Raw genomic sequence first — 12,997 nt, 5'->3', positions numbered from 1 at the left:
AAAAAAAAGATAAACATAAAAAAAGTAAATAATGAACATGCCCTTGAGATCATGCCTTTTTTTAGACTACATGGCCACTTCGGGCCCTTATTTGAACAATATTCACTTTAAGCTTTTATTTGTGAAAATAAGAGCAATTCAGGCCCCTTACTTAAATCAAGATCCAGTTTATGCCTTTATTTAAGAAAATGATGGTATTTCAGGCATTTATTTGAAATTTTTCCATAATTTTAGCCCAAGGGGAAGCCTTGAGCAAGAGTTGGAGACACGATGAGAGATCAGCAGTGATAGAGATGTGAGATTGAAGTCGACATTGAAAGGGCGATGGCTGGCGACGGTGACGACAGTGGCGGCAGGTGGATGGAAACGACGACTCGTGAATAAGTGTGAGAGAGATGGATTGTGGGGGAGAGAGCTAATGTGTGTGTTGGTGGTTTGGGGGGTTGAGTCCAACAACCTTGATTTTCCCTAATTTCATTTTGAAGAAAAATTGTCCAAGAAGTTTTAAACTTATTGTACTGAGGTCGATCAATCCTAAACTTTTCAATCGGATCGAATTTCAGATTTTTTTTAATTAGCTATTTGCAAAACATCATCTTGCACACAACAAGATGGAAAATGGCACACGAATTTAGTTGTTGGATGGCATATCGGGGCAATTAAACTTTCCGCTCATCTATTAAATTGAAAAATAAATGTTGAATATTGAAGTACATAATAGTAAGTGCTGCAATTTTTGAATCTGAAAATGAAAACAAGGAATTATTAGACAATAGACGAAGCATGGAACACAGAATGTTGTTGTATCGTTTTAACAAAATAATTGGTGAGATTTTAATGTCTTGTTGAATTTTTTAGCAACTAATCAATTAAGAAAGTCATTCCTTATTGACTTAAAATAATCAATTAAGTCGTGTGTAGTTAGATATTATCATATGCACATAACGTGGCTCAACGTGTCCAGTTTATGCTTAGTTTTAACATTAATTTTTATTTTATTAAAAAGAATAAGTCTATTTTAAACATTCCATTCGCCGAATTAATTTTCTAAATTTGCTGGTTTATATCCAAACCGCAAACACGATATCGCGACCTAAATTAGAAATTCCAGGTGAACGGATCACTAGATTAACTAAATGAATTAACTAATCTAGTCCGAGCTATTCCAAACTCTATCAATTCACAACTTAAGTTCACATGATTTTTTATCAAAAGATTTTCAATTTGGAGCCTCCATTAATCATTTTTTGGTAGCTAGATTAGACACATAAATAAAAATATTGGGAGAACACTTTATTTTCTGCAAATCAAAGATTTAAGTTTGGAAACACTTTATTTTCTGCAAATCAAAGATTTAAGTTCGGGGACTTAGGGTGCACATCGTAACGCTTCTAGTAGTGAATTTCTGCTCTAAAATTACTTCTTGAACAGAAATCTTTTTTGTAATAGAAATCCGTTTGGTAATGTAACTTCTGAAGAAGAAATCCGTTTAGTAAAAAAATTTACTTTTGAAAAAAAAAATCTATTCCGAAGTGAATTTTCACTTCTGAAGTTGTTTTTCTCTAATTTGAGAAGTTAAAAAAATGGCTTCTCAACTCAAAAAGTGTTTCTCACCTCATCCTCTTTTTATTAAGCCCTCACCCTCTTTTCAACCACGCCCACCTCCGTCAACCTCTGCCGCTGCCCACCACTAACCACTGCCCACAATCATGGCCACCCACAACCCTCCCGTTGCCCCCCACTACCCATTGCCAACCTCCACCGACCGCCGCCCGCTACTACTGCCGGCCGTCGACCATCGACCATCGCCCTTCGTCGCACACTGCGGACCTCTGTCGGCCGCAACTTGTTGACCACCCCCCGCCGCCAACCACTTCCCCTCTACCGACCTTCGTCGATCATCGTCCATCGCCTCCCATGACCACTGCCATCAACCACCAACCACCACCGACCTCCGCCGACCACTGCCATTGCCTACCGCCGGCCGCAACTATCACCCCTCGCCACCAACTACCGATCACCACTGTTGCCGACAAGCGCCACTACCGGCCACCGCTGGCCACTGCCAACCATTGACTACCATGCCGCGATCTACCACCAACCTCCGCCAAGTCGTCAAAGTAAAAATCAATAATAATATTTTTTTCATTTTTAAAAAGTAAATAATCTTTTTTAGAGAAATTTAAAAAGTTCAAAAATGAAGGAGAAATTTTTTGGCTACCGACAATAATTTTTCATAGAAGATTTTGTGTTAATAATATTTCAGAAGTAGAAATTTTCTACCTTTACCAAACAAATTTCTCCGAAAAAAATCAACTTCTGGAGTAGAAGTAGAAAAATCAACTTCTACTTCTGAGTAGAAGCAGAAAAATCAACTTCCGACCAGAAGTTGATGTCCGAAGCAAAAGTATTGCCATGCGTGCCGTTAATTATGTTATTTTTTCAATTAACATCCTTTTGGTACCATTTTATGAAGAAATTCTTGAATTGACAAATTCAATTGGTTTAATTCCAAAATCAAGGTGCAATTATTATTATTTTTTTGGATAAGTACAATATAAATGCCATAACTTTTTTATGGTGCTCACTTGATGGCCATAACTTTTATTTCGTTCACTTGAGTGCCATAATTTTCATTGAGCACTTAAGTTCCATTTATTTTTTAAAATGTTCACCTAAGTGCCTTAAATTCGACGTGGCATAGCACTTGTGGTGAATATTTTTAAAAACGTTATAGCACTTAAGTGACTAATTGAAAAGTTATATGGCATTTTAAGTGAGTGAAAAAAAAGTTATGGCACTTAAGTGAACGCCGTACATAAATTATGATACTCAAGTAATCGAAAAAAATTTATGGTCCTCAAGTGAACGTCATACGAAAGTTATGACACTTGTAGTGTCCTTATCCCTGAGAAGGTGATATCCACTGCTAGAAGGAGTATATTCATCTATCTATCAAAAAAGGATTAAATGAAGGTTTTTTGTTGGCAATTCAAATCCCATGCAATTAATCAAAGACTGTGAGGTGTTAGGTTTTGGCTTTTAGTTTTTTATTTTGTCTTTCACTTAAAATGTTAATGTTGAATGTATGGTTTTTTCACCAAACATACAAAAATGTTTGTAGCTAGCATATGCATTTGTCCTATTAAGTTGTTATATTTTTTTTTCAATCTAATACCACCAATGTTCATTCATCTTCTTTTATTTGATTGTTCGGCTGCCCACCTCCATTTTCCCTTTTTGTCTTTCCATCTAATTGATACATATGCCATTGGTGAATGATCGAACACACCCTTTTCTTAATTTCCTTCGCTTTTTGATTATATATCTGTTTCGTTTTTGAATCCTTCTTTCCATTTTACTTTGTTTAAAATTAATAAATACCATATACAGTTTATTGAAATTACCTATAAAAAGAAGTGGTGTTGTGTGAAGACATGACTCAGATCCAATGTTGAATTTTTTGTACTTAAATTTAGAATTAATAAAGATGTGATAGTTTTGTCTAGTTTAATTACCATTTTGTCCATTATCCAATAATTTACTGCTATTATTCACTTACAGCAAAGAATGATATCTTTTTATGGAAGTTGTGTGTACAAAGTTTGGCAATCAACATTACTTTTGGAGACATAGTTCCATAAAACAACAAAGCAAGAACAATACAATAAAACAAGTCGACTCATTGGAGGCAAAACATCCAAAACCCTTGTTTAGTCCATAGCAATACACCAATTGTTCCTCCAATTAAACTTACCAACGTTTACCTTCGTTCCCCGACATAATTGCAACCACGAGAATTCCCAAAATATTGTCATGCAAGCAAATGCCCCAAATCAACTCCAGAAAATCCGAAGCTAGCTCTGGTACCAATTGTTGTGAAATAACAGGGGAGTTAAATGGATTTTGAAATTCAAATCTAATGTGAGAAAAAGAAATTACCAAAGAAATCAAAATGAATGATAAAGAACATGAGATATTTATGTGGTTCGGTTTGAATTTTGGAATTACTCCATGGGAGAGCTAGCTGTTAGGAATTCACTATCAACCGAAGAGTTACAGAGTTACTATCATCACTTATGTGTTTCCAAGCCTTAAGATAGAAATCCAATCGAGCAGCCGTGCTTCTTTCACCTAGTTTTGCTAGAAAACCCTAGAGACCCTCTAAACAACTTGTGTTCGTATTCTATGCGAATTAGGAAAGAAAATTTAAGATGCATATGTTTCGTGAAAAATAAATAATTTGAAAAATATATTTTTTTTTAAAATGATTGCTTGTATTGCATAACAAAATGAATGAATGAATTCTCTTTTCATCGACCCTGAAAACGTTCAGGCATAAATTATTGTAGAAAATGTAAACATCTTCATTGACTAGTTATTTCAGATAATAAAAGCGATTATTTTCAGGAAAATATCTTCCAAATAATTCAATTTCCGCGAAACCGACAGAGCTCGATTAAAAATCCGAATGGTGTGAAATGCATTCCACCAGGTATCCTAACACAATCCGGCCAGACACTCTGACAACGCCAAGAAAGCCTATATGCACTCTGAGCTGCTTATTGACATCAATATGGACGTATGTGAAAATTAATGGAATAAATTTCGTTCGAAAGCTGCTACTTGGAGTCAGAATTCATAAGGATATGATAGTTTCGTCCACAGTTTGTCCAATATCTAATAATATACTGCTACTACGCTTTTTACGGCAAGAATGACCATCTTTTTAATGGAATTTGTGTGTACGAAGTTTGACAATCAAGATTACCTTTGGAGGCATCTTTGTATAAGACAACAGAGCAAGGATTAGACAGTATCACAAGTCGACTCGATGGTGGCAAAAAAGTTTCAAATCCGGTGTTAAATCCGAAGCAACTCACCTACATAGGACTCCGGTTAGCAACCGTGAAGTTCAAGGAATTTCGCTCTCAACCATGGAAGTCAAAGCACGGACGATGAGAATTAGCTTCCCAATGACATCTTGATAGAAATCTTGCCGCGGCTCCGGCGAAGTTGTTGGTCCGGCTCAGGTGTGTATGTAAATCATGGAAACATCTAATCACCAGCGCCTCTTTCGTCAGAGCTAACCTGAATCGATCGGCCGAGTCACGTCTTTTTAATCTCATTAAGTATAATTCCGACATCCACTCGAGGATAGGATTCATTATCCTCGTGGCGGCAGGCTTGCCAGCCAAGACTGCGATAAACTCAACCTAGTCGGTTCCTGTAACGGAGTCATCTGTTTATCGTCTTTCCACCAACACGACCCTTGAGGCTCGAAGATCTTTCTTTGGAAACTGTCGGCTGGCGGACAAATGATCCTTCCCGAACATTGTTACCACGTGTCCGACTCGATAGGTTTCGGACTCGATCCCTCGAGGGGTCATCTCGACAATTTTAAAGTGATCAACATCAATATATATTACCGCGCAGGCCTCCTGGATTTTACCTCCCAAGTGGAAGTGTACAGTTCAGGATACGTAGCTGGAAACAAGGGGGCAATATATTCCCGTCCCAAGCTTACAGGTACTTCGGTGACCAAGTAATCCTCGGGAAGTTCATCGCCTGGTGTTCTCACACGCGCATCCGCGGGCAGATCGATACGAGACTGATCCTTTTCGATGTGGTCAATGAGGTTTTCCACGAAATGGCTATAGCAGATGGAATGCCGCCGGCGAGGAAACGCATAACTTTGGTAGATGGATGTCTGTCTTTGATAGCGCACAGTTCGCATCTGGGTCGTATGAGGTGTGGGTCATGAAGTAGTTCGGCGTCGCCGAGTCTTGGACCAAGCTGCACAGCATCAGAGTTTCTACGAGCAGGGCCGCCCCATATGGGCCGCTCGGTTTCGCGAGTTCAGGTCAAATTTTCTTCGCCAGGTGTTATTTTGATGGTATCCGTCTTGAGGCAGGTTTGTGTTTGTATGATGTGGAGAAGGAGACGGTTGAAGAACGTGGGGTGACTGTTGATTCAGCTTGTAGCACCCAATTGATTACTTGTGGAGAGAGCTTGATTTCTCTTGCACCCAGAAAATAAAGATGAAAAACTGAACGTCTTCGAGAAAGATTGAGGCCTAGACTTGCAAATCCGGGAGAAGATCTTCATTTCTAGAGCTGATTAGATAATTGCATGGTTATGTGGCATTCACGTTATCTATCTATGAAAAAATCATCCAAAAAGTCATAAACCTTTTGTAATTTTGCATATTCAGTTCTAAACATTTTAAATTTGTCGATTCAATCCTAAACATTTTCACCTTTTGCCAATTCAATCATATTGGTAGAAAATCGCTTAAGTGGACGCCGACCATTCCATGTAGTACCGCCGATGCTGACGTGGATAAATTTATAATATTTTAATATTTCTTAAAATATTTTTATTTTGTTTTGTTTTTCTTTTTTTTTCCTTTTACCCTTTTCTATTTCAGTCATCTACCATCGCTCGGCCTTAGGCAAGGGCTACCCTCGCTAGTCCCCGGCGAGGGTTGCCCACACCCTCCCAGGAGAGGGCGACTCTCGCCTAACGCCGGTGGAGGTCGAGGCTATGCGATGGCCAAAGGGAAAAAAGGGGGAACAAAAGGAAAAATAGGAGAAAAAGTAAAAAGAAATAAAAAAAATATTAAAATATCATTAAAAATTTCCCACGTCAACATCGGCGATGCCACATAGGACTGCCGGCATGCACGTCAATGATTTCCAGCCGGTAAGCCTGAATTGGCAAAAGGTGTAAAGGTTTAGGACTGAATCAACAAACTTAACATGGTTAGAATTGAATTGGCAAAAAGGCAAAAGATTTAGGATTTTTTTTTACAACTTTCCCTCTATCTATATCCATCCGAATTGTAAAAATACACATGTGAGTTGTGTTAGAAAAAACCTATATCAAGGATTGATGTGGTGTGGAGTAATTAATATATCATTGTTTGCTCATAAATCAATGTATTAAGCTTTCGAGTGAAAATGTATCAACTGAATATGATGACGGGTTTGGATTTATACTTTCTTTTGCCAATCTTCTCAAGACAAAGATATCAGAATTTTGAGTGCCTACTCCGAGCACGAATCATTATTACATACGAATAAGGATAGTTGTAACATTTATGAAGCCCTGAATGGGGACCGACGTTCAGATGTAAATGTTAAAGAGCCTAGTTATCAAAATGGGATATGTGAATTAAAATGTTAATTTCTGAATTGAGAATGGAGAATCAATATCTTTAGATTTAGTGAAATGTCAAATTTACTTATTGAGAATCGAAAACCAATCGAATCAAGGATTTAGTGAAAGATCGTATTTTTGGTGTAGATATTTGTACAAAAATTGTTGACAAGCACCTTATAATTTTCTATACATGAATGAGATACATAAAGAGAAAAGATAAATTTGTAAATTACTAACAAGAATGAAATTGAATCATAAGATTTAGAGAAGAATTTAAAATAAAGGCTTTACTAGAATAACAATCTTTGAGTGACTATAAGAGTAACAGCATGTTGTGGACTACAAATTCTTGAAGGTATGGACCACACAATAAAATCTAATTATTTGTTATTTGTGGCCGAGAATAGGCTAATAATCTCATAATGTATTAGTGACTGTCACACAATCATTTATCTAAAAATAAGTATTTTGGTGATAGAATCAGACCTAATCATATGATCTTGAGTACATGTGATGATTCCTATGCAAGAGACGGTATAATATACCGATTTGTTTTATTAACTTAAGCTATGTTTGGTCGTATGGATTTCTAATAAAGTTAGGACCGGATATGATAGGAAAAGATACAATATTCACTGATTTTGTTATGGGAAATGCTTTTGTGACAAAACCGTCAGAAACAATACAATCTCAACCGTAGATCCAGGCATTATCACCGCGTGTTTTGCATAAAACACTCATTGATTGAGAGATTGAGTGCTTATAAATAACTGACAGATCTTGTCGACCGTCAAGCTAGCAACCCTCTTTTGTTATATCCTATCCATTTTATGGTGAATTGCAATCGTAAGGCTAGAAATTTTCACATCTTATTTTGTTCATTGTTCGATATGAATGGCAAATCATGTAAATGAACCTAAAGGTTACACTAGTGGAGATGGTAAGATCTCTCATGACACTCTTGCCTACTTCATTCTCATTTCTAGTTTGTTATTATTTCCTTCTTTTTATTATTTTATTGTTTTGTTTTTTTCCCCTTTTGTCATTCTCTAATAAAATATTATTAAATAGCAAAACTTACTAATATTCCTAAAGTACTAAAATACCTATAATATGTAATAAATATAAATATAACTACTATATATGTATTTATATTATAAGATAGGAAGAAATTTGAATATACAAATAAAAACAGGAATAAATAATAATGAAATTGTGTTTTTTTTTTTGTTATTTTGGATTTTTTTATATTAGTATTCAAATAATATTTTACTCTAATACTAATTTAATTTTATTAATTTAAGAAACTTGTTATTCGACAAAAATAACTTTTACATTACGGATATTAAAAAATCCTCTCCACTTTTATCCCACCTCTTCATGAGACAATTTTATCCTGGCTATATCCTTTTTATATCTCATTTATCTTGTCCTGGCCAGGCACCAAACAAAGTATATGATAAATTTTATTATATCCTAAATTTTATCCCAATTACCAAATGCAGCCTTAAGAATTACATTCAAATAATATGTCGCTTCAATTATTGTTGCATTATACATGGCAAATTTACTTTCAATTATGTTTGAACTATCAAAATATAGCACGTTATATAATATGATCAAAGTAAGACATTTGATAAGTCAACATACAAAAATCAGAAGTTTTCGGTCAAAATTGGCTACGTATACTCAATTGGCAAAACTTATAAAGGTTTAGGATTCAATTAGCAAAATTAAAAAGTTTAGGATTGAATTAATAAAAATACAATAAGTTTAGGACTTTTTGGACAATTTTTCTTACAAAAACTGAGTGGCTTGAATCAATTGACATCAATCAAAGTAAATTCACACTTGAACCAATAGATTCGCTTATGACTCGAGAAATTAGTTATATACCTAAAAGATACGAATTGCTTAGACTTCGATCAAGTTGAATCTGTCGATATGATCAAAAGAATCGATCGACTTTGATAACAATGGTTAACAGAGTCTAATAGAGCACAAAAATTCAAAAGAATCGATCGACGAAGGCCCTAACCCGTCGCAGGGCTACGGTCATCGTCCTCTCGTCCATGTTGGCAAAGCAAACCCTAAACCAACCCGGTTCGATGCAGTGAAAGCTCGAACCGGGGGAGACATTCCACCCCACCTCATAGATCAGTCTCCTCCATAGCTCCATCTCGGCGTTGAAAGTGTTCGACTTTAGAAACTTCTTCATGTCAACCCAACAGAATAAGCCGGCATTGCTGTTCAAACACTTGATTCCCAAGTCTTGCAACCCCGAAAAGAGCATTTGCTTCCTGTTCTTGATCCTCGTCCTGTTCTCGCTGATGTATTTCCGCACGAACTTCTCGTCGGACAGCATGCTTGAGAGAAGGTGCTGAGTCTGCGATGAGACAAGGCCGAAGCTTGACATCTTGGTTGCCGCCGAAACGACCGCCTCGTTCTGCGAGTAGATCACCCCGGCACGGAACCCCGGCAGGCCTAGGTCCTTGGAGAGGCTGTAAACCATGTGGACGCGGCTCGACAGGTCATTCTTGTTGTGTGAGTCCTTGTGCTGCAAGGCAAGCTCGGCGATGCTGACGAAGCTAAGCGAGTCAAAGACGGTGCCCGAGTAGATCTCGTCGCTAATGACGTGGAGGTTTCTGGTGTTCGCGAAGTGAATGATTTGGTCGAGCTCGTGGCGGGTCATCGTGGTGCCAAGCGGGTTAGAAGGGCTGGTGATGAGGAGGCCTTTCACAGTCCGATTCAGCTGGTTTCGCGCATGCTCGAAAGCTTCTTCCATGGCGGACTCGGTGATCTTAAAGCCGTTCGAGCTCGAGCGGTGTACGGGAACAATTTCCACTTCGGTTCGCCATTTGAGGTCTCTGTCGAATCTGTGAAAAAACAAGAATGTCAAGGCAAGATATCAAGAAAAAGACCCAACTTTCGAAAAAATTAATAATCCGCGAACATGCTTTCGAATGTGCAAATCTTGTTCAGACTCAGTCAATTATCGATGGAATTAGCTGAGATCACTCAATCCGGTGTATGGTCTGAGTCCAGGCAAGTTTGTTTTCCCTAAAAGTACCATGGCGGAAGCATCTTTAATTGACACATAATAATGTGCTAATCCTATATGTAATTAAGAACAGTTTTCTCAGTCATGATGGACAAGAAGATTCAACCTTTTAGCTCTGTTTGTTTCAACGAAAATAAATAATTTGCAAAAAAGAAAAAAGTTCAAATTTCTACCGTTTATGCCACTAAGAAAAATGAGTTAAAAGCAAATGTTTTCAATATCAACTTAAAGTTCTAGCTTAAGTTGTTGTTCATCACAAGAACATTTTTCCATTGCTTCTAAGAGATAGAAATGGTTAAAATCAGGAAAATGTTTTCCAAATTACTGATTTTTCTCGAAATAAATGGACTTCCGAAGTTTAGTTGATATGATTTTTGTCATGTGCCAAATAAAGTTGATTCAGTAAAACATCTTAGTGCATGACGCAATCACAAAGACTTTGTAGAAAATTATGGCGGGCTCTAATCTTAGTCGAACTCATAAGAGTGCAGGAATCATAAGTTAGATTCATGCCCAGACCGTGCAGTATATCTTGACCTACAGTTAACACCGTACACAAACAATACGATTGCAGTATATCTTAATAGAACTCTTAACATTTTAACATGCTTGAAATGATACAATGAGAAAGCAAAGGATGCTTAAGGTTACCCGGGATAATACGGGGTCGGAACAAGGAAGGCATCACCACGTTCGGCGAGGCAAAACATGAGAATCTCATTCGCTGAGGTCGTGCCCGCAGTGAGGACCAGCTTGTTCGGATCAAACGAAACCTTGTTCTCTCTTATTCTCGCCATGAAACCCGCCAGGGCCTGCACGATCAAACACGAGCCTTTATACATCAGTCCGCCACCGCTATTAGCCGTGATGGGATTCAAAATACAGACCGAGAAAGGAAAGGAAAAGGAAAATTTGATTGGTGAAATCGCAAGAGCACATAATTGGCAGGAGCTGCCTAACTTCTGTCCAGACAGGAGATAAACATTGTCCCTCGACATTACGACGTGCTCTAATTTTGATCGGGTTTTCTCGTGCTAGATGCGCAACAATGTATGTGCGCAGAAGTTTGAAAGGCCGTTTTGTCAATTCAACGACACTTATCGACATGGTTGAAAAATGATCATTACATTTTTGAACGCAGGAAGGCCGTGATAATCCTGGAAGAGTGCAATGTCTCTGAATGTGGATCCTCCATTGGTGAACCCGGTTGCTTCCGGGTTGCTCTCAAGCCATGACTCCACAAGATCCAGAGAGAGCTGTGCAAAAATGAACCACTTCAAATTTAGCAAATAAAATTCTGGAAAAATAAGATTGTCTCTTTCTTTCTTTTCTTTTTTGCCAGAAACTAGAGAGTTTTATGGGCTTTTCCTTTATTTCTTTTTGTACCGTGGGCAAGTTCGCAAATTATTGATGTGTGACACTCTAAAAAAAAAAAAATGGGTTCACAACTTTTTTTTTTTTCCAAAACACATGCAGCCATGCTGATAAAGGGATTGGGGATGGGGCCGAATAGTATCAGATCTCGGGTTCGTTCTCCGTGAACACCAAACAAACATGAACACCCTCGATTCACCCCCACAAAGAATTTTTTAGATTGCTTGGTGTAATGTGGGGACAATCAATAGTTTGTGGAGTCCCACGATGATCGATCACCTTTACTTGTGAGATTGGACTTTCACCTTCTACAAGTGAATGATGCCGATTGAGACAGCCATAGCACCGTACATGCTTCTTATGCTTTTGTAAAATAACAAACACTTATGTGACAGACACGTTGGGTAAAAAAACAGGAAGAAGAAGATTAACTGTTTTACCTAAGTGTGTTTGACACGAAACATTCATACAATTGAAAGTGTCCTGGAAGGATGTTAATGATGTTGCTCATAAATTGAAAGGGATGTGCCATCACACTAGAGCGCCTGTGAAAATTGAAATTGACACACCAAAATGGCAAAAATGATTTCTAGTTCACTCTAGCAGGCCGAACTTAGCTTATTATCGACAAGTGTAGTTTGAATCCTTATCGGCCCCTGAAGAAAATAGGATCTTTTAGCCTGCGAAATGCTCGTCATGATGTATATCCAAACATATGAATCATATGTATATACATAGCCATTTAGTCCAATACGTTATGAAAAAGACAGATTCCTTTGAAGGTGATGACGAAAATCATCGATTTTAAAATCACAAGGAGGACGAAGAAAGACGGTTAACAACCACACCTGATTTTCCGCGAGTCCCATCTGGATGATCCCATTTGGGTTTTTAACTTCGTCGTAGGGATTTTTCTTGTACTCCTCCCATCCAAGGAAATAATAGGAGTCCTGACCATGGGTATTGCAACTAGCTTTCCTAGACAACATTGGCTGACAAGGTAGTGGTTCACAAATGTTTGTTTAAAGCTGTAGTAAACGTTGGTAGATTCCCTAGGATGGATAGAGTAGAGACAAGGTTGTGCGTAGAGAAAGAGAGAGAGCTTTTCACATGTCTTTAGGGTTTGCTTGGCCACATATAAATAGAAGCTGTGGATAGCACGACACCGTGAATTGGGGTCTGACTTTGACAAAAGTAGAAGAAGAATGCGTAAGCTTATTTATAGGCTATATGAGGTGACTATCTAACATAACATATCAATCAAAATATGCAGGAAAAGATACACTAAAAATACCATAACTAATGTACGATATTAACGAAATAAATATTAGCGATATAAAGATATTTAGTTTATTCTGCACATCTATCAAGATTTTGCTTACATCTTCTTTGATATTG

The 12,997-nt window shown here is 37.6% G+C and overlaps 1 protein-coding gene across 1 annotated transcript; it reads right to left on the bottom strand.

The window, feature by feature from the left end:
* Window positions 1–9,172: 9,172 nt before the first annotated feature.
* Window positions 9,173–12,588, bottom strand: LOC115739481 (1-aminocyclopropane-1-carboxylate synthase 3-like). Its single transcript, XM_030672589.2, has 4 exons — window positions 12,448–12,588; window positions 11,353–11,481; window positions 10,877–11,037; window positions 9,173–10,040 (listed from the first exon to the last, which is right to left on the bottom strand). Exons 1-4 carry the CDS (start codon window positions 12,586–12,588, stop codon window positions 9,173–9,175), a joined length of 1,299 nt encoding a protein of 432 aa, XP_030528449.2.
* Between the last annotated feature and the right edge of the window lie 409 nt (window positions 12,589–12,997).

The sequence above is a fragment of the Rhodamnia argentea genome, chromosome 2, assembly GCF_020921035.1.
Source record: "Rhodamnia argentea isolate NSW1041297 chromosome 2, ASM2092103v1, whole genome shotgun sequence".
NCBI lineage: Eukaryota > Viridiplantae > Streptophyta > Magnoliopsida > Myrtales > Myrtaceae > Rhodamnia > Rhodamnia argentea.
Note: the sequence above shows the minus strand (reverse complement) of the source record. Positions and strands in the feature narration are given on the sequence as shown.

What these genes read in the sequence shown, in the direction of transcription:
- LOC115739481 (XM_030672589.2), bottom strand. Translation starts at nt 12,588, where the DNA reads ATGTTGTCTAGGAAAGCTAGTTGCAATACCCATGGTCAGGACTCCTAT. An exon ending in TGGGACTCGCGGAAAATCAG is followed by an intron (nt 11,482 to 12,447) that starts GTGTGGTTGTTA and finishes ATTTTTGCACAG; the next exon opens with CTCTCTCTGGATCTTGTGGA. An exon ending in GCCTTCCTGCGTTCAAAAAT is followed by an intron (nt 11,038 to 11,352) that starts GTAATGATCATT and finishes TTGATCGTGCAG; the next exon opens with GCCCTGGCGGGTTTCATGGC.